We start from the raw sequence: 24,779 nt of genomic DNA, 5'->3' as shown, positions 1-24,779 counted from the left end.
TGTTTACTGCGGACATTTTGCTTTTCTTTCTGCATGACTTGGCATGAGCAAACATTTAGCTCACAGCAGCCTGTTTGTTTAGTGTTTTGATCAGAGATCGCAAACTAACAAAATCTATTTATATTTTTTACATTTATTTCAGCTTGCACATGAAATCTGAGATACCACATATGGTATTTGTGCTGCAAGTTATATTCTCACATTTACTTTGTAAGTGTCAACATTCCAAAGAACACAGACACAATATGTTGGAGCCTTATCAGAAATACAACCAACCCAGAGAGAAGAAAGCACATTTGAATACTATTTAATATTAAGCCACATTGTTTATTCAGTAGTGTCTCCCATCATAACATACAACACTGCTTTTGTAACACCATGTTGCCATCAGTATCCTGTGCTTATATTCATGACTACTACTTCATCATGCCACTGAGAAGACATCCTATGTCCCAAACAGTAAAAAAAATGGTAGGCACGTAAGGCTTAAAACATTTGTGAATATACATCAATATACTTGAACTAACATATTTCTAATATGTAATATAAGTTAATATATAAATTATAGTACAGACATTATACAGATGCACCACTGACTTAAAGGTAGTCAGTGAAATTATGTTGCACAAGCAGCACTGCAGATATTTCAATGAGCAAGATTTTGCTCACACATACAGTATTTGCACATGTGCATGGGTTCCCTTCACGGCACTCTTACAATGTGGCAGCCACGGGACCAAAACAGCGGAGAAGTTTAGCCTCACGCTCTAACGCTCTTAGTTGTGGAAATTGACCCACTATGCCGTTTTACTTTATGCATCTACATAATTTCGCTGAGTCTACCTTTAGAATAGTCAGGACTAAAGGTAACAAAAATAAATGGGGAGATTGTGTCACATGTGATAAATGGCAAAAACACTGTTCCAAGTCCAAGGAAAGTCTTACTGTAAGTACCTTTATTCAATAATTACGTACCATGAGATAAACATAACCCAGTGATCAGAAGTTATTTTTTTAGGGAAGAGGAAAATTTTTCTATAGTAGACATTCATAATTCTTCACAGATGCTAAAAAGGGGGAACAGATAAGTAATATGGTACACCATGTCCTGTTCACTGGGACTATATCACAAATAGCACCCTAGTTCCTATTTAGTGCACTGGTTTTGACCAGGGTTCATATGGCTCTAGGGTGCCATTTGGGAAAGCGCCCTGGACTTTGACTGAAAATCTGTCAGATTCGAAAGTTGAAACGGATATTACAGAGACGTCCGGTGTCCCATCTGTGGCTAGAGTAAATCACTGTACTAAAGTCATTACAATGTCAACTGAAAAGAGTTGAGCGCATAGGACTGTTCATTAGCATTAGTTCCCCATATCTAGCAAGTCATTTAAAAACTGCAGATAAATGAAATATCAGCTTTTATAGCATAAATTAGTCAGAAAAGTTTTGCAGGTTTGTTTATAAAACACCCAAGTCTTAACATACCATTGTGATCGGAGGAGAAAATTCATGGACCAATAGTGAAACCTACTGAAAAGGTTCCTCTATATTTTGGGTAACAGAAACAGAGTACTTATATCAGTGGAGGCTGCTGAGGGAGAACGGCTCATAAGAATGGCATCAAACACCTGGAAACCATGTGTTTGATACATTACCATGAGCCCATTCTCCCCAATTAAGGTGCCACCCACCTCCTGTGATATAATGCACTCCTCAAAGCACGTGTCAAACTCATTCCACCGAGGGCTGAGTGTGTGGGTTCACTCCTCCCTTGTACTTGATTACTAATTAGGGACCTTAATCAATCAAACACCTCACCAGGTTGTCTAGGTCTTCAGAAGAAAAAACAAAAACCCAGACACTAGGCCCACCGTGGAATGAGTTTCACACCCCTGCCCTTAAGAGTACCATTTAAATCAGTGTTTCTTAACTCCAGGCCTCGAGTACCTCCAACAATACACGTTGTTGTAGCCCCAGACAAACTCACCTGATTCAACTTATCAGGCAAGTTTGTCAGGGACTACAACAAAAATGTGTACTGTTGGAGAGTGGAGTTGGTAAACACTGCTTTATATCAGTAATGTTTTACTAGAAAGTCCTTTGCTTTGTCCAGATGACATTGGGTAGTTATGGAATCCTGTAATTCATTTCACACAATGACAAGAAAAATAGCATAACAACAAAAAATGTTGTTATATTGGAGACCATATTGCTTTGAGACTAGAAACATAACATGAAAAACATAAGTTAATGAAAAAAAAAAAACACTTTGGACATGCTATGAAAAAATAAAATAGCTATAGGACAATTATATTCTGTCATTTTTATTTCAGTGACCTTTTAAAAAAAGTTGTTTTTCCTTCCTTACAAATATGTACCTCTACAGTTAGAAAGTAGTCCATGACAATCTATGAATATGTTTCACGTTCTCACATGACAAGGAAATTCTCCAACCGTTCTAATTATCCAAAACATGAAACATTTACAATAGCCCTGTTTGGCCTCATTAAGGAAAAGTATATTTGCTATATGAAAAAGCTCCTTGAAACACTTCCTCATTCAATACCATTTCAACCAACAGCATGCGAGGAGGACCCTGCTGTATGAGATGTTTTGTATGCATCCCAACTGACACCCTATATGGTGCACAGATACTGGTTAAAAGTAGTAAGTACACGATAGAGGGCATAGGGTGCCATTTGGGACACAGCCTTCATCTTTATGTTGCTCCAGAGGTTTCTCCTCATAGTGGCAGTGCTTGTGTTTCAGGCATAAAACTCCTTGGTGGGGGCTTTCTGATAGGCTGAGCTAGGGGCCTTGCGTTCTCCGAGGACGTAGCTCCCCTCGTCCTTCTTCCTCATCCTGTAGACCAGGAGGAGGATAAGGAAGATGGCAAACAGCAAACCTATAACCCCGCCAGCTATCACCGCTGGGGGGGGGGGGGGGGGGAAGAGAAGAACCACGTCAGAAGATGCTTTTATTGATCAATAATTCAATACAAGTGATTGGTGTTGACAACACAACAGTGGAACCTTGCTAGAAGATAGTGTTAATAACAGTCAAATCAGATATGATAGACCTTTACCAGATTGTGTGTGGGGCAAGGTAATTACCCCAACCCGATTAATGATATGATTGCGATGTGTTGTCTCACCTAGCTATATTAAGATGAATGCACTAATTGTACGTCGCTGGATAAGACCGTCTGCTAAATGACTAACATGTAAAGTAAATGTAACCCCATTACCTTCTGTTAACGTGGATGAACAATTAATAGGGAACTATGATTGCTTTGTATCAAATGTTTGGCAACAATTCACATTGAGAAATTAATGGGAAAAAGCAACCTGATAACTGCAGTCTAGTGCATCAAAGTTAAGATCAATGGACTAATCAAATATGAGACGGAGCCGACTCAGGAGTCACAATTATACTCTTCATTCATAACATGCTTTCATTGTAAAACAATCCCGAAGTGTTGTTGGTTGCTTGACTCAGTCTCCTTCCCTCTGCTATCAAACGCCAAGACAAAGAGTCTGCTTTCAGAATCAATAAAAACAAAGTCTAGAGTTACCCAATTTAAGACAGAGGCCATGTTTCAGATCCAATCTCTGATAGTGGGCTGTATTAAAAAATGATTTCTTCAATTGGAACTGATAGATTTCAGATTACCGTTTTGATGAATCATTATCGTATATCGCTTTTTTTGTGTGATGTTTAACATGTGTTGTCTCATGATATTTTATTGCTTTCATTATGCTCAGGTCTCATTGGAAAAAGAGAGATGTTAATGTCAATAGGATCTCCTGAATAAATAAACACCATAACATACCTGCTAGCACCTCCGTCCTCTGGAATAGGTTTTCAGAGTGTACATCGTAGGGTGTGTCTGCCTCGTACAGCAACCCGGAAGCACCGGTGGTGCTGGGAGGAGATTCACTACTGATAACAGTCTCCTCCGTCACGTCCAGAGACCGTTCAGGGACCTGGGCCTGACACACACAGACAGAGGGAGAAAGAGAGATTTAGATTTTCACAGCAACTATAAAACTACAGGGATACTATTAAGTCCTTGCCATGCCAGCAGTGCGAGGTGAAATGAAACAACCACACTACCGGCTCAAAAGCCCACACTAAAGTCAGTTAAAAAGAGAGGCATACCTCTGTTTCGGTCTTTGTTTCTGTCTCAGCTATTTCTGTGCTCAGGTCAGTGAATGTAAACATCACGGTGGTTGAAAGGTCTGGTAGAGAGTCCTGGGTTGGCTCTGCTTCAGGAGCGGCGAACACCCTTTTCACTTTGACTGGCTCAGTGACCTCACCGATAGCTGAGAAGGAAAATAATATAACATGTATTGACCCCAAGAGAAATTTGGTTTGCAGGCAGGGCTAACATGATAAACAACAAATCACAACAATGCCAGTGCTAATGGATTCACTACTAATGATTAGAGGTTGAACGATTAATCAGAATGGCCGATTTCAAGTGTTCATAACAAAATCGGTGATCAGCATTTTTGGACACCGATCATGGCCGATTACATTGCACTCCACGAGGAGACTGCGTGGCAGGCTGACTACCTGTTATGCGAGTGCAGCAAGGAGCCAAGGTAAGGTGCTAGCTAGCATTAAACTTATCTTATAAAAAACAATCAATCATAATCACTAGTTAACTACACGTTTGATGATATTACTAGTTTATCTAGCTTGTCCTGCGTTGCATATAATCGATGCGGTGCCTGTTAATTTATCATTGAATCACAGCCTACTTCGCCAAACGGGTGATTTAACAAGTGCATTCGTGAAAAAAAGCGCTTTTCTTAAAATCAATACACAAGTATATTTTTTAAACCTGCATGTTTAGTTAAAAATAAATTCATGTTAGCAGACAATATTAACTAGGGAAATTGCGTCACTTCTCTTGCGTTCTGTGCAACAGAGTCAGGTTATATGCAGCAGCTTGGGCCGCCTGGCTCGTTGCAAACTGTGTGAATACTATTTCTTCCTAACAAAGACAGCCAACTTCGTCAAACGGGGGATGATTTAACAAAAGCGCATTTGCGACAAAAGCACAATCGTTGCACGAATGTACCTAACCATAACCATCAATGCCTTAAAATCAATACACAGAAGTATATTTTTTTAACCTGCATATTTAGTTAAAAGAAATTCATGTTAGCAGGCAATATTAAACTAGGGAAATTGTGTCACTTCTCTTGCATTCATTGTACGCAGAGTCAGGGTATATGCAACAGTTTGGGCTGCCTGGCTCGTTGCGAACTAATTTGCCAGAATTTTACGTAATTATGACATAACATTGAAGGTTGTGCAATGTAACCGGAATATTTAGACTTATGGATGCCACCCGTTAGATAAGATAAAATACGGAACGGTTCCGTATTTCACTGAAAGAATAAACGTTTTATTTTCGAAATGATAGTTTCCAGATTTGACCATATTAATGACCTAAGGCTCATATTTCTGTGTGTTATCATGTTATAATTAAGTCTATGATAGAGCAGTCTGACTGAGCAGTGGTAGGCAGTAGCATGCTCGTAAGCACTCATTCAAACAGCACTTTCGTGTGTTTTGCCAGCAACTCTTCAAGCCTATCAACTCCCGAGATTAGGCTGGTGTAACCGATGTGAAATGGCTAGCTAGTTAGCGGGGTGCGCACTAATAGCGTTTCAAACATCACTCACTCCGAGACTTGGAGTAGTTGTTCCGCTTGCTCTGCAAGGGCCGCGGCTTTTGTGGAGCAATGGGTAACGATGCTTCGAGGGTGGCTGTTGTCGATGTGTTCCTGGTTCGAGCCCAGGTAGGGGTGAGGAGAGGGACGGAAGCTATACTGTTACACTGGCAATACTATAGTGCCTATAAGAACATCCAATAGTCAAAGGTATATGAAATACAAATGGTGTAGAGAGAAATAGTCCTATAACAACCTCGACCTAAAACTTCTTACCTGGGAATATTGAAGATTTATGTTAAAAGGAACCACCAGCTTTCATATGTTCTCATGTTCTGAGCAAGGAACTTAAACGTAAGCTTTTTTTACATGGCACATATTGCACTTTTACTTTCTTCTCCAACACTTTGTTTTTGCATTACTTAAACCAAATTGAACATGTTTCATTATTTATTTGAGGCTAAATTGATTTGATTGCTGTATTATATTAAGTTACAATAAAAGTGTTCATTCAGTATTGTTGTAATTGTCATTATTACAAATACATTTTTTATAATAAATTAATCGGCCGATTAAATTGGTATCGGCTTTTTTGGGCCTCCAATAAATCGGTATCGGCATTGAAAAATCATAATAACATCACACAACCCCTGCCATACTGACTCAGAAATAGACTGCAAGCCAGATCTGTTTGGGTGTTCTTGTACAGTACATTATACAGTCTATGGTTCAGTAGCACTTCAGGTTAGGGTATATGAAATAATGACTCATTCATTATTGAACGTCTCTCTACATGACATATGCTGGGTAATTAACATAGTCTTGGTTGACTGCATGTGAAACATCTGTGCTTTCACCGCCTCCGTAGGTCCATTGTGATCCTGCAGTACCAGTGTGCCCTAGTAGTCTAACCAAAGTCAAAAGGTTTCTGTGCACCGTCTAGGACCTTCGTAGAGCCAGTACAATTATAGCTTTCCATACAGCTATAACTCTTAACAAGGCATTTTCAGGTTGCTATGTAAATGACATTAGGAAATAAGGGTGAAATATTTTAGAAGAAAGTAACCATTGCTTACTCATATCACCGGACCCGGAGCCAGAGTTGTAACCGTCGTCGTCTACGGAGTCTCCTGATAGGTCATCCAGATACAGGTAATCCGACTGGGCCGAGATCAATGTCTGAATGGAGAACAAGAGATGAACAAAAAAAGTGTCTCCACCATATAAATTGAATTCTACAGGTACCCACATGCTATTTAGGCAATAAGGCTTGATGGGTGTGGTATATGTCCAATATACCACGGCTATGAACGCTGTAATGCAGAGTACAGCCAGGATACAGCCCTTAGCATGTTGGCCATATACCACAAACCCCCAAGACGCCTTATCGCTATTACAAAATAGTTCCACATAAATAGAACAGTAAACAACAGCGTTTGCGTCATACCCATGGTATATTGTCTGATATACCACAGCTTACCTCTGATTCAGAGGGGTTGGGTTAAATGCAGAAGACACATTTCAGTTGTACATCTGACTAGGTATCCCCCTTTCCCTTGATCAGCATCCAGGACCCATAATAATACTCAATAAGTGATCACATGACAAACTATTCCCAGTGTAGATTCCCTTAAGATTATACTAACACTTTTCACTGTGGAGGCTAACAATGCTGTTTATTTTATACAGGCATTAGAAGCGCAAGAGCAAAACAAATTTGAAAGAACCATGCTAAGAAAATCAGGACATATTTTGGGAGAATGAATTTATTTTTTTAAATCTCAGTTACCTGGGAAACAAAAATGAACAGAAGCAGGCGTCTCATGATGAGCCTCCCCATTACCTGAAATACCACTTAGAAGCTATGAAGGCCTGGATCAAATCTTACATTGTCTTTAGTTTCTGCTTCAGAAAATGGATCAGTCTTCCTGTAATTCCTCTGCATGTGGACAGCAGGTTAAAACAGGAAGGTGTCATTGTCTGACTGGCTCATCCAATCCCAAGGCAGTGTTATTGTGAACAGAAGAATGAAGAGAGAGAAACTACTTTTTAGGAGGCTGCTCTCAGAGCAGATTGAACCATCTAGTCTGACTCTCTGAACCCTGGATCCTTCTAGTCCTCCCTCCCAACCCCCTGCATTCCTTTAGATCTCTGGCCCACCACAGTAGCCTGGTGGCCACCTCTTCAACTAGCCTGTCAGGGCTCATGGAAATCACCATTCATAGCCACTCACCAAGACATGTGATGTTTCCACACAATTGTGCTTCCCAAAATCCCCACAAAAGCAATACGTCTGACAAAGGTACTAAGGATGAACCCTCTGTGTGCACGCACATCGAGGTCTGCCTTTTTGCTCCGCTGATGAATGTTGACACTAAGGAGCCTGGTTCAATTTTCAGGTCTTTGTTAGTGGGGGGGGGGAAAGAGTGAGACAAGGATGATGCAAGAAAAAGGAAGGAGTCTTGCTTCAAAGGAAGCAGAGCCTAGTACACAATAAAAGGACAAGCCATTTCAGACTCACTGAAGGAGACAGATGCTTCAAAGAGCACAACAATGGCTCTGGCTGAAAAGAGGGAATACCCAGCTAGATAAAGACCTTCCCTTTTGGCCTCCGACTGGGATCACTGAGGGAAACAGTTCGAAGCCACAAACTCATATTAACCTCTGACTAACATTTCCTTTTGGAAATAATTGTCATCTGTACAAAAACACATATTTGGTGTGCCATTGTGTTGTGCTCCAGTGGTCTTTCAAACTGTCACACACAGTGAATCATCTTTTGTTTGCTATGCAACCTACTATAGAGAACGCAGCAGGCAGAACATAAGACAGGAAGTAATGCAGGAAAACAATGTATATAAGGGCTCCCATGTCAACTAATGCTAGAAGACCACATAGTGCTACTTAACAGTGTTAGTACACATTATGCATAACCGTGGCATTCAAACCAGGCTGCAATGAAAATGAATGGGACTTTAGCGACTGCGTTGGCATCAAAATCCAGAGTGTAAGCTACGTTTCTATTCAAGCGTTGATTGACATGGTAATGGACCAATAGTATTGGAGAAAAGATAACACAAACGGACCCCTCTGACACTGTATGCTCAGTGGTGACTAATCCTAGAAGACCACATGTACACTATGAAGAGTAGGATTGGCGTCACGAGTGCCTGATATCTACTGTACACTATGTATGACTGGAGTCATGAATGACTGTACACTACTTCCATTTGCCAGCCCTGAAAACACTTCCCAGTATTTAAAAGTATTTGACCCAGGTCTACTCAGCTGATTTAGCCTCTGAAGCAGACAAGTGTTATGACAAATGTCAAGTTGACCCCAAACATCCAATAGATATAACATTGTGAGAACGATGGAGACTCTCAGGGTCAGCCAGTGACCATACAGTAGTCTAGTCAGTGTGAATGCCCAGCCACTGCATCATGAAGTACAACATCATGAAGTACAACATCAATACAGACTCCCAGACGTTAAACAGCCCTGCCCTTTGTTGGTCAGGATTAGTCAAGGACTCAGATCAGGCCCCGGTACAGTACAGAGTACAACTGGAAGGCCCCATTTCATGCTGCCGGCATTCATTTACATTTTTTGTCATTTAGCAGACGCTCTTATCCAGAGCGACTTACAGTAGTGATTGCATACATTTATTTTCATGCATTTGTACTGCCCCCCCCGTGGGAGTGGAACCCACAACCCTGGCGTTGCACACACCATGCTGGCGTTGCAAACACCATGCTCTACCAACTGAGCCACAGGGAAGCTTATTAGATAGTAGTGTTAGGTTAGGCTTTGTCTAAGAACAGGCTAAGATTGTGTCAGGCTCTGTTTTCCAGAGGTCGATGTGAACACACGAAAGTATGCTTTATGATTAGTCTCTGAACAACATTTTTGCACCTAGCCCACACGTAGCAAACATGCCTTGACAAAATACACTGTTCAAGATGTGAGGATCAATTACTTCCACATCTTATGACTAGAACGGACTATCTAAAGCAGTGGTTTATGGGGGTTAACAGCATCATATGGGACTGCCTCAACTCTTCAGAGAGGGAGAGCGAAGAGGCGATGAGAAAACGATGTTTGCAGCAGTACGATGTGGTGGTGAATAATATCTCTCATTCCAAAACAAACTGCTGTCAGACACATGAAGGTGAGCCTCACATTCCTGGGCCAAAGTAGCAGCACAAGTGAGGTATTGTGCAGGGAGCTGAGGAGCTCAGGACTGGGCTTTCAGACTGTGCCAAGTCTACAACTGAAAAGGAAATACTCCCTCTTCCCTCCCTCTGCTCACTAGCTAGCTCCTTCCAAACAGCCCAGTCAGCCAGCCCCTACTAAAGGTCTGAATCATTAAGGTATTGTTGTTAGCAGCTATCACAGCAACAAATGCTGGGGACATGTCAGCTAATCATGTCACCCTCCTCCTCCACAGGTATAGTTGTCAGCTGTAATGGGAAGAGAGAGCCTGCCAAGATATGACTAACACTGGACTTATGGGGCTTTTTAAAATACATTCCAGGCAGATCTAGGATGACTACCTGATATGAATGTAATCTCAACATGAAAAACATTGGATTTCCTTTGAAAGTCCTCCTCTATGCCCTGAAGTCCTGGCTGTGTTGTTTCTCAGCATAGCCCTGTCGGACAGCCAGAGGAAAACAGGACGTTCTGTGCTGCTTACATTCACACATTAAATAACATCCAAAGCTGCCAGCAACACTGACCATAAATATATATACACACACACCGTCTGTCAGCATCACCCAATGACAGCAACACCATGAATTCAACCAAACAGGTCTACCAAGACAATAACCCAGCATGTGGACCAACAGTACAGGAGCTCTGTAGTAACCAGCTTCCTTCCACAGTGTTGGGAAGCAGCACAGATGTTACAGGTGTGGGTTACAATATTAACCCACATCTGCCGAGGGCTCAGCTTCATGCAGTGCACAGCAGCTCTAGGCTACATCCAAATGGCTCTCTATTCCTTATTTAGTGGACTACTTTTGATGGGCCCTGGTCAAACGTAGTGCACTACATAGGGAACTGGGTGCCATTTGGGATGCAGACCTTGCCAAAGTAGTAGCTGTCCAACCAGCTGCTGACATTCGCAGCCCCTCAGGAGTACACAGGAAGAACATTAACTAACTACTAGACGGTGCCAGCGCTCCACCAGAACTGTTGCAGAAACTAACAGGATGAATACAGCCCATTCAGACCAGAGGCATGTCTGGTATTCTTCATATGATTTAATAAACACAGGTGTTGTACTAGGGCTATGAGGCTGGGATATTCTACTGGCCTGGGTTTTCCAGTAATACTGTACGTCTTCTTGGAGGGGGGCAGAGAGCGAACTTACTGGAGTCACACATTCTGGGGATATATGTTTTATTGACTGTACCTGAATGGAGGAACTAGATGTAGTGTATGTTATGAAATTATATCAGAGAGTGACAACCAAATTATGGTGAGATTACATGTGCTAGTTTCAGTGTGCACAAAATATGATTGTGTCAAGCGTGGTCTTTCAAAGAGAGACGTTGTCACTAGAGGTCGAACGATTATGATTTTTCGATACCGATTATTGGAGGGCCAAAAAAGCCGCTGCCGATTAATCGGCCGATTTTTACAATGCATTTGTAATAATGACAATTACAACAATACAGAATTGAACACTTATTTTAAGTTAATATAATACATCAATAAAATCAATTTAGCCTCATAAATAATGAAACATGTTCAATTTGGTTTAAATAATGCAAAAACAAAGTGTTGGAGAAGAAAGTAAAAGTGCATTATGTGCCATGTAAGAAAGCTAACGTTTAAGTTCCTTGCTCAGAACATGAGAACATATGAAAGTTGGTGGTTCCTTGTTACATGAGTCCTCAATATTCCCAAGTAAGAAGTTTTAGGTTGTAGTTATAGGACTCTCGCTATACCATTTGTATTTCATATACCTATGACTATTGGATGTTCTTATAGGCACTTTAGTATTGCCAGTGTAACAGCATAGCTTCCGTCCCTCTCCTCGCTCCTACCTGGGCTCAAACCAGGAACACATCGACAACAGCCACCCTCGAAGCAGCGTTACCCATGCAGAGCAAGGGGAACAACTACTCCAAGTCTCAGAGCGAGTGACATTTGAAACGCTATTAGCGCGCACCCGCTAACTAGCTAGCCATTTCATATCGGTTACACCAGCCTAATCTTGGGAATTGATAGGCTTGAAGTCATAAACAGCGCAATGCATTGCGAAAGCTGCTGGCAAAATGCACGAAAGTGCTGTTTGAATGAATGCTTACGAGCCTGCTGGTGCCTACCGTCGCTCAGTCAGATTGCTTTATCAAATCATAGACTTAATTATAACATAATAACACACAAACACGAGCCTTAGGTCATTAATACGGTCGAATCCGGAAACTATCACGTTTATTCTTTCAGTGAAATAGATAAAATACAGAACGGTTCTCTAACGGGTGGCATCCATAAGTCTTAATATTCCTATTACATTGCACAACCTTCAATGTTATGTCATAATTACGTAAAATTCTGGCAAATTAGTTTGCAACGAGCCAGGCGGCCCAAACTGTTGCATGTACCCTGACTCTGCGTGCAATGAACGGAAGAGAAGTGACAATTTCACCTGGTTAATATTGCCTGCTAACCTGGATATATTTTAGCTAAATATGCAGATTTAAAAATATATACTTCTGTGTATTGATTTTAAGAAAGGCATTGATGTTTATGGTTAGGTACAGTCGCGCAACGATTGTGCACAAATGCACTTTTGTTAAATCATCCCGTTTGGCGAAGTCGGCTGTCTTTGTTAGGAAGAAATAGTATTCACAGTTCGCAACGAGCCAGGTGGCCCAAACTGCTGCATATACCCTGACTGTTGCGGAGGTGACACATTTTCCCTAGTTAAAAGAAATTCATGTTAGCAGGCAATATTAACTAAATATGCAGGTTTAAAAATATATACTTGTGTATTGATTTTAAGAAAGACATTGATGTTTATGGTTAGGTACAAGTTGGAGCAACGACAGTCCTTTTTCGTGAATGCGCACCGTTTATATGAAATGCAGGACAGGCTAGATAACCGTAAGGTTGAGCGTTGGACTAGTTAACCGTAAGGTTGCAAGATTGAATCCCTGAGCTGACAAGGTAAAAATCTGTCCTTCTGCCCCTGAACAAGGCAGTTAACCCACCGTTCCTAGGCCGTCATTGAAAATAAGAATGTGTTCTTAACTGACATGCCTAGTTAAATATTTATTTTTAAAAATAAGCAAATTGGTGGCCAAAAATACCGATTGTTATGAAAACTTGAAATCGGCCCTAATTAAATCGGCCATTCCGATTAATCGGTCGACCTCTAGTTGCCACTACTCGTCAGAGCTTCTTATACTCCAAGCCTCTCTCACTGCTGTCTATGCATGTGTTCATTTATACTTACCTGTATAAATGAAGATTAAATAAAGACATTAATTTTGGTCCTTGGACATAATTGAACACTACAGTAGTGCGAGTATGAAGTAGTTTACTGTGGTGTGGGACCCTGTGTGAGGGCTGGGTGATCCACACTCCTTCAACTCTAACCTTAAATGTTAAGGACTACATTCAATCAAAGCTGCATTGCAGGATTTAGGTAGTAGCTCTGTGGAATGACCACTTTATGTCCAGCACATACTAAATAGGAAAACATCTAATACTTTCATATCTAATGCAATACTTTGCAATAGATAAGACTAATTTGATATTTTATTATTCCAGGAAGCTTTCAGGGGTCAGAGTTCATGAGTTGGGAACAGGAAATCTAACAATCATTTATAGCAAAACACATTTTCTGCCTCCGTTTTCCATCCAGGTAATCACGGTTTGACACTTCTGTCATCGTCTAGGGATTACCTGAGCCAAGACATGAACAGGGGACATGAGTGGGAGTTTCAGGAGTAGCCAAGGAAAAGCAAAGTTCAGTTGTGCAAAATCTAGCTAATGTAAAGCAGATAGAAATTCATTGCATCTTTCTGTTAATGCCAGAGTAAAACAGCTGACAGCAAATGAGTCTGCACATGAAATCACTTCAAAAGACAGGATTACTAAGCAATTACTGTCTAAATTCAGGCTCAATGATATAGTTTTTCACAAGTTCTTAAACTATACCCCAGGCTTGGTCAGACAGAGAAGCTATGGATTTGTCTCCGTTTGTGATATTCTATGATGTGATGCCGCCACACACACAGCTTTAAGGCCTCTACACTGTTTATGTACGTAGATCACGTGCATGTTCATAGGTGGAGTCATGAGGGGCCCAGACACTCACTCTAGCTAGCGACTATATTTAACTTTTGGATCCCGTGTAATTGCCTGTTTACAAGTACTAGCTAGCTACATGTCTGGTGTTATGCTTGTACTATAAGGATAAAAAATAATTGGTATAAAATATATCTCTTAACACTCCAGATACAAATTTACTTTCAGGATTTAACTAGCTACAAAAGCAAACATGTCTGCCTCCAAATTAGAAGAGCTTGAACTGCTCTTACTAGTCGTTTGTTTTTATTTCTCACGAGGGAGAAAATGGCATGTTGGTCCACTGATCACTACAAGAGGGGACAATTGAGAATACATGTCTCTAGTCTGACCTATGCAAAGCATTGAAAAGGGAAGACATGTTCAGTACTTTTGGATGTTTTTGGCAACACACAGCAAAAGCATTGATGCTAGTTATAAGCTAGGAAACAGTTTGCCATCGTCAGCAAAGCTTGCCAGGCTATCTGGCATGTCTCGAAGGCAGATTTTGTTGCTTATCCTTCAGTAGCAAAATGGGCCGAAATCACCTGAGAGTTTTGGGATCGTTGGAATTATCAGTTTTGTAGGAGCAGTCGAAGGGAAGCATATTCAGATCCGAGCTCCAGCAAACTCTGGTAGCGAGTACTACAACTACAAGGGATATTTCACAATAGTCCGGATGACAGTCCGCAATGCAAAGTACCGCTTCACCATGGTCAATGTGGGCGCATTTGGTCGGGAGGGAGATGCGGGCCAGCTGCCGACACCAAGGCCAGGGTCCTTGCTGATGACCCAAACACTGAGCCCATATTCCCGCTGAAGGTCAACATGATGCGACCATATCCAGGTAAAATTCTGTAAATCTATATGACTTGTAATATTACCATATGAATAGAAGTAATTACATGCCTCACATAAAAGTGCTCTGGCATCCCAGTAGGAGGATGGGGGCCTATGTCCCAAGTATAAACTACAGTCGTTACAGTACATCTGATACCCTTCATGTTCCTGTTCAACACTAATGACATGCTTCTTTATGAAAAGGTTCTTCAGGCCTTGATGATGCCAAAAAGATCTACAGTCACCCAAGAGCCAGAAGAATTAGTCCTGAAGCAGACAGACCGCTGGCCCATTCGCCACACCTGGGTTAGAACAAATAGCAACTAGATTATGAACACACAACTGGGTCAGAACAATCAGCAACTAGATCATGAACAACTGGCATCAGTACCAAATGAGAGCAGACATCTGAGTACCTGAGAGAGTTATCACTATAAAAGAATCTCATGTGGACAGACCATTTTATTAACATAGATTACTATAAAACACCAGACATATTGAGTGGACAAAACAGAAAGAACACCTGCTCTTTCCATGACAGACTGACCAGGTGAAATCTATGATCCCTTATTGATGCCGCATGTTAAATCCACTTCAATCAGTGTAGATGAAGGGGAGGATACAGGTTAAAAAAATGATTTTTAAGCCTTGAGACATGGATTGTGTATGTGTGCCATTCAGAGGGTGAATGGGCTAGACAAAATATTGCAGTGCCTTTGAACGGGGTATGGTAGTAGTTGCCAGGCGTACTGGTTTGATTGTGTCAAGAACTGCAACACTGCTGGGTTTTTCCACACTGAACAGTTTCCCGTGTGTATCAAAAATGGTCCACCACATGCAGCCAACTTTGCTTCCCACACTTGTGTCAAGCATCGGTGTAAACATGGGCCAGCATCCCTGTGGAACACTTTCGACACCTTGTAGAGAGCATTGGGCCATTAGCCGAAAGGTTGTTGGTTTAAATCCCTGAGCAGACTAGGTGAAAAATGTTGTGGTGTGTCCTTGAACAAGGCACTTAACCCTAATTGTTCCTGTAAGTCACTCTGGATAAAAAGCATCTCCTAAATGACTAAAATATCAATCTTGACTTTTCAGTTCTGATAGCTGTGGGCCAAGTCAGGCTCCCTCTGGCTCTAGAAAAGGATCCCAAATGTGTACTGTTGAAATTCTTTGACAATCTGTGATATGCTTAGCAGTGTTCTACAAAAACACAGAAAATCCTCAGAGAAAAAAATAATCCCCAGTGTTGAAAGATCAACACAGGCTCTGTGAGAAACTTCCCTCCCTTAAATTGTCGCAAAATATAAATAATTGATTTAACCCAAGTGACAAGTGATAGATTCTTCAGATGGGAGGTAGTGACCTAAGTGGAGAATCTCAGACCTTTAAAAAAGTCAATCAACAAAGCTGTCAAACCACAACCCCACAAGTATTTGACCCAGCAACAAGCTCAACCCCACAAGTATTTGACCCAGCAACAAGCTCAACCCCACAAGTATTTGACCCAGCAACAAGCTCAACCCCACAAGTATTTGACCCAGCAACAAGCTCAACCCCACAAGTATTCAAATCAGTTCTGATTTATCACATACACATATTTAGCAGATGTTATCGCAGGTGTACTGAAATGCTTGTGTATTTGACCCAGCAACAAGCTCAACCCTGCAAATATGTTTAAAATTCCAGACAAGCTTTGGTGGACAGATAAAAGGCAAGCCTCTTACAGAGCCGTTGAGAGAGAAGGAGACAAAGGGAGCTGGGGAAAATGAGTAGAAATACCAATGGAGCACAGCTCCACTTACATGTGAAGCTGCATGACTCCCAGGCCAGCCCTATCCAGTCAGCGCTGATCAGTTCGACAGTACATACTCTACCCTGTGTACTGCATGCATGACTAACACTGGCGAGGGCCTCCCTCCTGCTGACAGGAAACATTTAAAAACGTATTTAAAATATCCTCAAATTAAGGTCAGACAGAAAATACCACCATTTAGGATCTTGTGTGAGACTGCAGTTCCAAAGGAAATAAAACTAATTAGTTCCTGTTTCGCATTGATAATATCATTATCACAGCTTGTCAGTCTGTCCTTCTGTGCATCAATTAACACAAGAGGGTCAGGAGGACATAGAACATGTGGATTCAGAGTCCAAATCACACCGTCTTTCACCTCCAGACAGTCACCTCTGACTCACATACAGCTTCAGTGGTCTCTAAAAATAACACTAATGTCTATTGAGAGCACATCTGCCAGATACATACAGTACAAAAACATCTGGAGTGGGTGTTTTTGTTTTCAGGAAAGCGTTATCGCCATATATGGAAGTAACGCAAGGCAAAGAACATTTAGTACCAGTCACATCTATCAGCAAAGAGCAGAGAGGGGTATTCTCTCTTTGATGCTTTTCAACTGGGTAAACAAAGTTGGCTGGCATAACACCACAGCAAGCTGTCAGTATACAACGTCATGGAACATCTTGCGTTTGACCACGGTCCACGCTCTTCTAGAAAATGTTACGTTAAGGTTAACTTTCACTCTAGGATGTATGATCAGAGTAGCAATGATCACAATTCCATGTACAATCAATTCAAAACCACACAAAAAAAGAGAAGTCCAAACATTTACTAAATCTTCAGGCATAGGCTACAATTGTCAAGAAAGGTTGAAAACTAACATCTGTTATTATTGACCTTCAGATCTGAGCCAAACAACCTACAGTTTCATTATCCAGTTGACAACTTCAGGGCTTCATAGATACAGAGCAGACGGTGTGTACATCACAAGGCTGCCTAGCCACCCCCAGGTTCTCTCTGAGAACTTCACATTTGCTAAGCTAATTGAGGCAGGGGAGGAATGAGAGTAGCAGTCAGTACTGAAGCTGCGGTATGTGACCATTTTCCATCCTCTCAAGAAATCCTATTTGTCAGGCTAGTATTTCATTACTTTTCTCATTCAGGATTTCTAGAGCCTTGATCACAGACAGTTAAGTACATCCAACTCCATATGTTTCTATACTGTTGAAGTTATTCCCAACCATGCCTTAGTATTTGATGTGGTACATCTGTATGAAGCCCTTTCAATGACACAACGCTGGTGATGATATGACAAGTGATGTCATTTCAGTTCCACCTAAACAGTAGATGTTCCTTCACTGTTGACTTTAATACCAATCAGGTCAGATATCATGGTGACAGTGGTATAGTACATGAAGTACTTTCAGTGACTGTGATGATATGATGTGTCGACATCTCAGTTTAATATTGAGATAAATCTAGAGCAATAGTTTCTCTGGTTCCGCATTAACAAAAAGATGGATACTGATGGAGGTTAGAGTCCGGTCCAAGATGTAATGAATTAGAGAAAAGTGCTGCCTCTCAGAGCTGGTGTTTATGTTTTGTGCTGGAAAATGGAAGGGGATGAGCGATGGTGGTGTCTGAAATCCTGAATGGGCCAAATACAGTCAAAGGCTCTAAATGAGGAGTCTGACCTAATGTTAGAGGGGAGCGTGGGGGTGCAGCCTTCACCACAGTTAAACACACATCACCCAAAAATAACTTCATTCACCCACCTTCACTTTAGTAGAATGCCCATAGGTTGATACCGTCACAACTACTACAACTATAGAACCCTGCACCCCCCCCAATTCACTTTAAATCAGAGATCAGGGCCCTTTATTGAGTTTTGTTTCTAAAACAATCCAGGTTGGAAGGCTGGGGCTAATTAACACAGATGCTCCGTGCAGCCAAGTGCAAAACTGCTGCTTCATAGCAATGGCCATGTTAGTTAGGCAACGGCATCACCGTGCCAATGATAGAGCCATGTCTACTGTAGTGGCAGACGGAGAGGAAAAGTATACAACCCTATAAAATGTGTCATTAACTCCACTGATGGACAATTCAGTAGTTGTTCAACGTGTCTTTCAATAGGAGGTTATTGGACACTTGTTAAAAGGCAACACTGAGATGCCTGTGTTCTCAGCCTGGTTAAATGGAACCATTTAATCTGTTTTGACCAAGGAACTATAGTTCCACACCACCTCTTAAATCATATTTCACCACTGTGGAATCAAACTAAAGTAACTCTGCGATAATGAATTTGGCTTTATACAAATATTAATCATACACGTGCTTTTAAGGGCAACTGTAAAAAGGTATCCTTATCATTTGGGCCACAATGTGGTAAGACTTCAGTCATATGGGAAGTGCACAAGGGAAAGAAAAGGGGAATACATAAATAACAATAGTTACCTTGACTTCTTTACTTGTAAAAGTAGCCAGATAAATTACTCGCAGAGGTTATGAAGAACGCGAGTGAGACAAGCATGCAAAATAGCCTACATCGAAACCAAAGCCCGTTTAAAAACTATTTCAGCAGCTCCTTACCGCGCGAGGTTTAACAAAACACATTTTAAATATTACTTTTCTTGTCCTGACAACTTTACTCACCGTTTCACTCATAAAACAGGTCGCCACCGCGAGAGTCAATAGCATCCATGTGTTCGTCATTATTCCTTTGGAAAGAACAAACCGTGGCGAAAAATAGATCTATTAGCTAGCGCTCATACAAAAAAATATAATTATCTTCACAGTTGTAGACACCTCTCTCTCTCCCAATCGAATTATTCCAAAACGAGCAAAGCTAGATCCTCCCCACTCGATGTTTCTCTCCGAATAAAATAGTTTATTTCCCGTTTTTCCTAGTACTTTTCTACTGAAAAGGGACAAGCGGAAGCACGCGCTATTACATGTACTGATGCGCCCAGCTTGGAACGCAACATCCATTGCGGAAACAAGGTAGTTGGGAAAGCGTCTTCTATAATTGGTTGACAGATACTTGGAACATAAAGAAGCGTCATTCACTTGAGTGTGCAGTGATCATTTAATTTGACATAGCCACAAGTGAATGAGTTATGATAGGCTAGTAGAGTATGCCTACACAGGTTATGAACCCTGAGTCCTATCTCACTTCTGACACCAAGGCAGCATACCGGGGTAGTATAACACCTCACACAATACAGTGACGGGTCTAAACCAGGGCTCTCCAACACTGTTCCTGGAGAGCTATCGTCCTGTAGGTTTTCGCTCCAACCCTAATCTAGCACAACTGATTCTAATAATGAGCTGGTTGGTAAAATGAATCAGGTTACTAACAACTGGGGTTGAAATAAAAACGTACAGGAGGGTAGCTCTCCGGGAACAAGGTTGGAGAGGAGCCCTGGTTAAACCTATTGTTTTCACATCCGTTGAGCTGAGAGGGCGCCACTCAAATGGTTAGATCAGTGGTGTCAAACTCATTCCATGGAGGGCCTAGTGTCTGCGGGTTTTGAGGTTTTCCTTTCAATTAAGACCTAGTCAGGTGAGTGGCGTTCTTTAGTAATTAGTGACCTTAATTCATCAATCAATCAAGTACATTGGAGGAGCGAAAACCCGCAGACACTCGGCCCTCCTTGGAATGAATGAGTTTGACAAGTGGTTTAGATGTACTGTTGTCTATAGACTTAGATATAGACTTTACTTAAATAAAACATCAATATATGAATACAAATGTAATAATGGATCATGGAACAAAATAAAGCTTATCATGTAAATAAGACTTTGATTATACCTTGCTCACAGTGTGGCAAATGTAATCTAATATTTTGTCTGATTAGTTCAGTTTTGCTTCCCCCTGTTGGGGAAAGTTGATTCGTACGTACACTCAAGTTATGTGCCTGAATGACAATGTTATTATCAAAGTCCATGCAATTGAGATTTTATTAAATAATACATAACAGCTCAAAGGCATGTTTTATGATGCATCAAAAAGGTTAATGTTGTTTGAAGACACACAAATGGCACAGAATAACATGACCGCTGTCCTAACATTATCTGTTTAGACCAAGGTTTCCCAAACTGGGTCCTGGGGTCCCCATTGGGTGCGCATTTTGTTTTTTGCCCTAGCACTACACAGCTGATTCAAATCATCAAAGCTGGATGATGAGTTGGTTATTTGAATCAGCTGTGTAGTACTAGGGCAAAACCCTGGATAAGACCGGAAAATGAAGGTCCAATTGTATAATGTATGCAAAGCTATAATGAGGAATAGTAAATCATAGAATGAAGGAATCTGCATGATTAGGGTTCTTTCTGGATTAATCTAAAAATGCATTGGCGAAGGTCTGGGGGGGATCTTGGACATTATCTTTCAATATGGTTGAAGGAGAAGGTCTGGTGGGGGGAACTTGGACTTTCTCCTTCAAAATGGTTGAGAAGGAAGCGAGGCTAGGAGAGAGGATGTGTGAAATTGCATAATGACAATTTAAGATACAGCCAAGCTAATACTTTCAGCAGGTAATCTGACAGGAGATATTTTCTTGATTCTTCTGAGGAGTGATGTTGGGCTGATGTTGAGTCAAAGTAGTCATCCCCACCGGTTCATGTCAATTATGTGGACATTACAATGTTAAGTGCTGTAGTTGATAAGTATACCGCGTTATGATTTATACACATCTACATAACACATTATCAACATTCATAAAACCACTAGTGTAGACTAGTGATGCGCGGGTTGACTCATAACCCGCAGTCCCGCGGTTATATCTGCGGGGCGGACGGGTTTAGGATCATTACATATCGTGTGGCTGAAGGGCAGGTGGGTGGCACGCGGATTAAATAAAGAGAAACAATACCTTTAAAAAATCCAGAAATGTTTAACTAATTTACATTTTTATAGGCTACATTGAGGTTATCTGGTATTTTTTAAATAACTTTACGCCTAGAAAAAAATCTCCACGATTCCGTCATAACTGTCAATTTACAGAAAAAAAGAGAATTACAGGGGCAGTTTGGAAAAACCCAATCCTGTCCTAATTGTCCTGTGGAATAACGGACATTCTGGGGTAATAAATACTTAACCAACGTTCTCTAGTAATACTAGTCCCGTGCGAATACGGCTATATCCTTAATAATAGCCTAAGTCATGCCGAAGTAAGCATTTCTTGCAGTAAAATTATACACCAAATGTAGGTAAAATGTGGATTTGGGAACAGGAGTGGAGAAATATTATTTATTTCGTTCTGCATCTTGAGAGTGCCGTGCTCAGTTACTGTAAATACCATCTGGGCGCTGTCTTCATCATAAAAACTGATAGGATTTCAATTTAAACCACATAAAATATGCTTCGAAGCCGAACTAAAATCTGATCAGAAACACGTTGGGTCGTTTTCAGTTAACTTGTGGCTTACAACCGGTCAAACTAATATCATCTGGACATTTTGCACAGAAAAACCTTCCCGTTTTTTGTTGTTGCTTTATTGTATTTTCTCCCCAGTCCCTAAACTTCTTTGCCCCGCGAAAGATGAGAACTTTACCGATGTCAACTAGATTGAAGCATTCATTCTATCGATCTATTACATTCTGTTGAGCAAAGGTTTATTTAGTCTTCTAAGGCAACATATGACAGAAGCCAACCAAAATGTCGGAAATTATAAGCGTAAATACCGAAATCAGGCGAAACAAATCCTGCACCCCCTGTCAAAATATCGCTCTGCAGTCTGACTATAGCCTAGCACATTCTCTATATTTGCGGGTTAGGGTTGGGTGCGGGCCTCAGATTCTCACTTTAGAACATATAATCCGGCGGTTACAGATGGGTTATTTGCAATTGCTTGCGGGTGAAGAAACAGCTGACCCGCGCACCACTAGTGTAGACCCAAAAGGCCTACCAATACGCCACATGTGATACTTTATTTTATGAATTATTAAATATTTCACATATGGACATATTGGCTATTTTATTCCATTCGACTCTTATGGTATCACATTGAGACATTAGAATATATTTTCCTTATTTATATGTGTTGCTGCCATGCTATGTTGTCATCTTAGATCTCTCTTGTAGTGAATTGTTTTGTCCTATATTTTTATTTGATTTAATGTAATGACAAACAGCATGGCAGTGACCATTTTGTGAATGATACAACTAATAAATACATACTACATTACTGTATGTGAATGGCACAATAGTTATGTTGGACCTGAGGATGAAAACTTGAGTTACACTACATGACCAAAAGTAAAGCTCTTCAAACATCTCATTCCAAAATCTTGGTCCCTCCTTTGCTTCTATAACAACCTCCACTCTTCTAGGAAGGCTTTCTCCTAAACTGAGCAAAAAAAAACATCCCTTTGTCAGGACCCTGTCTTTCAAAGATAATTTGTAAAAGTCCAAATAAATTCACAGATCTTCATCATGGTCAAGGGTTTAAACACTGTTTCCCATTCTTGTTCAATGAACAATTAATGAACATGCACCTGTGGAACGGTTAAGACAATAACAGTTTACAGACGTTAGGCAATTAAGGTCACAGTTATGAAAACTTAGGACACTAAAGAAGCCTTTCTACTGACTCTGAAAAACACCAAAAGAAAGATGCCCAGGGTCCCTGCTCATCTGCGTGAACATGCCTTAGGCATGCTGCAAGGAGGCATCAGGACTGCAGACGTGGCCAGGGCAATAAATTGCAATGTCCAAACGGAGACGCCTAAGACAGCGCTACAGAGAGACAGCTGATCGTCCTTGCAGTGGCAGACCACGTGTAACAACACCTGCACATTATCGGCACATCCGAACATCACACCTGCAGGACAGGTACAGGATGGCAACAACAAATGCCCGAGTTACACCAGGAACGCACAATCCCTCCATCAGTGCTCAGACTGTCCGCAATAGGCTGAACTGATGGCTTGTAGGCCTGTTGTAAGGGAGGTCCTCACCAGACATCACCGGCAACAATGTCACCTATGGGCACAAACCCACCGTCACTGGACCAGACAGGACTGGCAAAAAGTGCTCTTCACTGATGAAGTGGTGATGGTCAGATTTGCATTTATCGTCAAAGGAATGACAGAGGCCTGTACTCTGGAGCTGGATCGATTTGGAAGTGGAGGGTCCGTTGTGGTCTGGGGCGGTGTGTCACAGCATCATCGGACTGAGCTTGTTGTCATTGCAGGCAATCTCAACGCTGTGCGTTACAGGGAAGACATCCTCCTCCCTCATGTAGTACCCTTCCTGCAGGCTTATCCTGACATGGCCCTCCAGCATGACAATGCCACCAGCCATACTGCCTGTTTTGTGCATGATTTCCTGCAAGACAGGAATGTCAGTGTTCTGCCATGGCCAGCAAAGAGCCTGGATCTCAATCCCATTGAGTACATCTGGGACCTGTTGGATCGGAGGGTGAGGGCTAGGGCCATTCCCCCCAGCAACGCCCGGGAACTTGCAGGTGCCTTGGTGAAAGAGAGGGGTAACATCTCACAGCAAGAACGGGCAAATCTGGTGCAGCAGTCCATGAGGAGTAGATGCCCTGCAGTACTTAATGCAGCTGGTGGCCACACCAAATACTGACTTTTGATTTTGACCCCCACACTTTGTTCAGGGACACATTATTCCATTTCTGTTAGTCACATGTCTGTGGAACTTGTTCATTTTATGTCTCAGTTGTGGAATCTTATGTTCATACAAATATTTACACGTTAAGTTTGCTGAAAACAACCTCAGTTGACAGTGAGAGGACGTGTCTTTTTCTGCTGAGTTTAGATGTTAAAACATTGCTGCGAGGACGTGCTTCCATTAGTGAGGCCGGGTACTGATGTTGGGCAATTAGTCCTGGCTTGCAGTCGGCGTTCCAATTCATTCCAAAGATGTTCGATGGGAGTTGAGGTCGGGGCTCTGTGCAGGCCAGTCAAGTTCTTCCACACTGATCTTGACAAACCATTTCTGTATGGACCTACCTTTGTGAATAGCTGCATTGTCATGCTGAAACAGGAAAGGGCCTTCCCCAAACTGTTGCCACAAAGTTGGAAGGACAGAATTGTCTATAATGTCATTGTATGCTGTTGCGTTAAGATTTCCCTTCACTTCAACTAAGGGGCCTCGTCCGAACCATGAAAAACAGCCCCAGA

The 24,779-nt window shown here is 41.4% G+C and overlaps 1 protein-coding gene across 1 annotated transcript; it reads right to left on the bottom strand.

The window, feature by feature from the left end:
* Positions 1-306: 306 nt before the first annotated feature.
* On the bottom strand, positions 307-19,640 carry LOC115176923 (syndecan-2). Its single transcript, XM_029737321.1, has 5 exons — positions 19,284-19,640; positions 6,766-6,868; positions 4,165-4,328; positions 3,836-3,995; positions 307-2,932 (listed from the first exon to the last, which is right to left on the bottom strand). Exons 1-5 carry the CDS (start codon positions 19,341-19,343, stop codon positions 2,769-2,771), a joined length of 651 nt encoding a protein of 216 aa, XP_029593181.1. The 5' UTR covers positions 19,344-19,640; the 3' UTR covers positions 307-2,768.
* Positions 19,641-24,779: the final 5,139 nt, after the last annotated feature.

The sequence above is a fragment of the Salmo trutta genome, chromosome 37 (genome assembly GCF_901001165.1).
Source record: "Salmo trutta chromosome 37, fSalTru1.1, whole genome shotgun sequence".
In the NCBI taxonomy this organism is placed as follows: Eukaryota; Metazoa; Chordata; class Actinopteri; order Salmoniformes; family Salmonidae; genus Salmo; species Salmo trutta.
Note: the sequence above shows the minus strand (reverse complement) of the source record. Positions and strands in the feature narration are given on the sequence as shown.

What these genes read in the sequence shown, in the direction of transcription:
- LOC115176923 (XM_029737321.1), bottom strand. Translation starts at nt 19,343, where the DNA reads ATGACGAACACATGGATGCTATTGACTCTCGCGGTGGCGACCTGTTTT. An exon ending in CCTGTTTTATGAGTGAAACG is followed by an intron (nt 6,869 to 19,283) that starts GTGAGTAAAGTT and finishes TTCTCCATTCAG; the next exon opens with ACATTGATCTCGGCCCAGTC. An exon ending in AAACAAAGACCGAAACAGAG is followed by an intron (nt 3,996 to 4,164) that starts GTATGCCTCTCT and finishes TGTGTGTGTCAG; the next exon opens with GCCCAGGTCCCTGAACGGTC.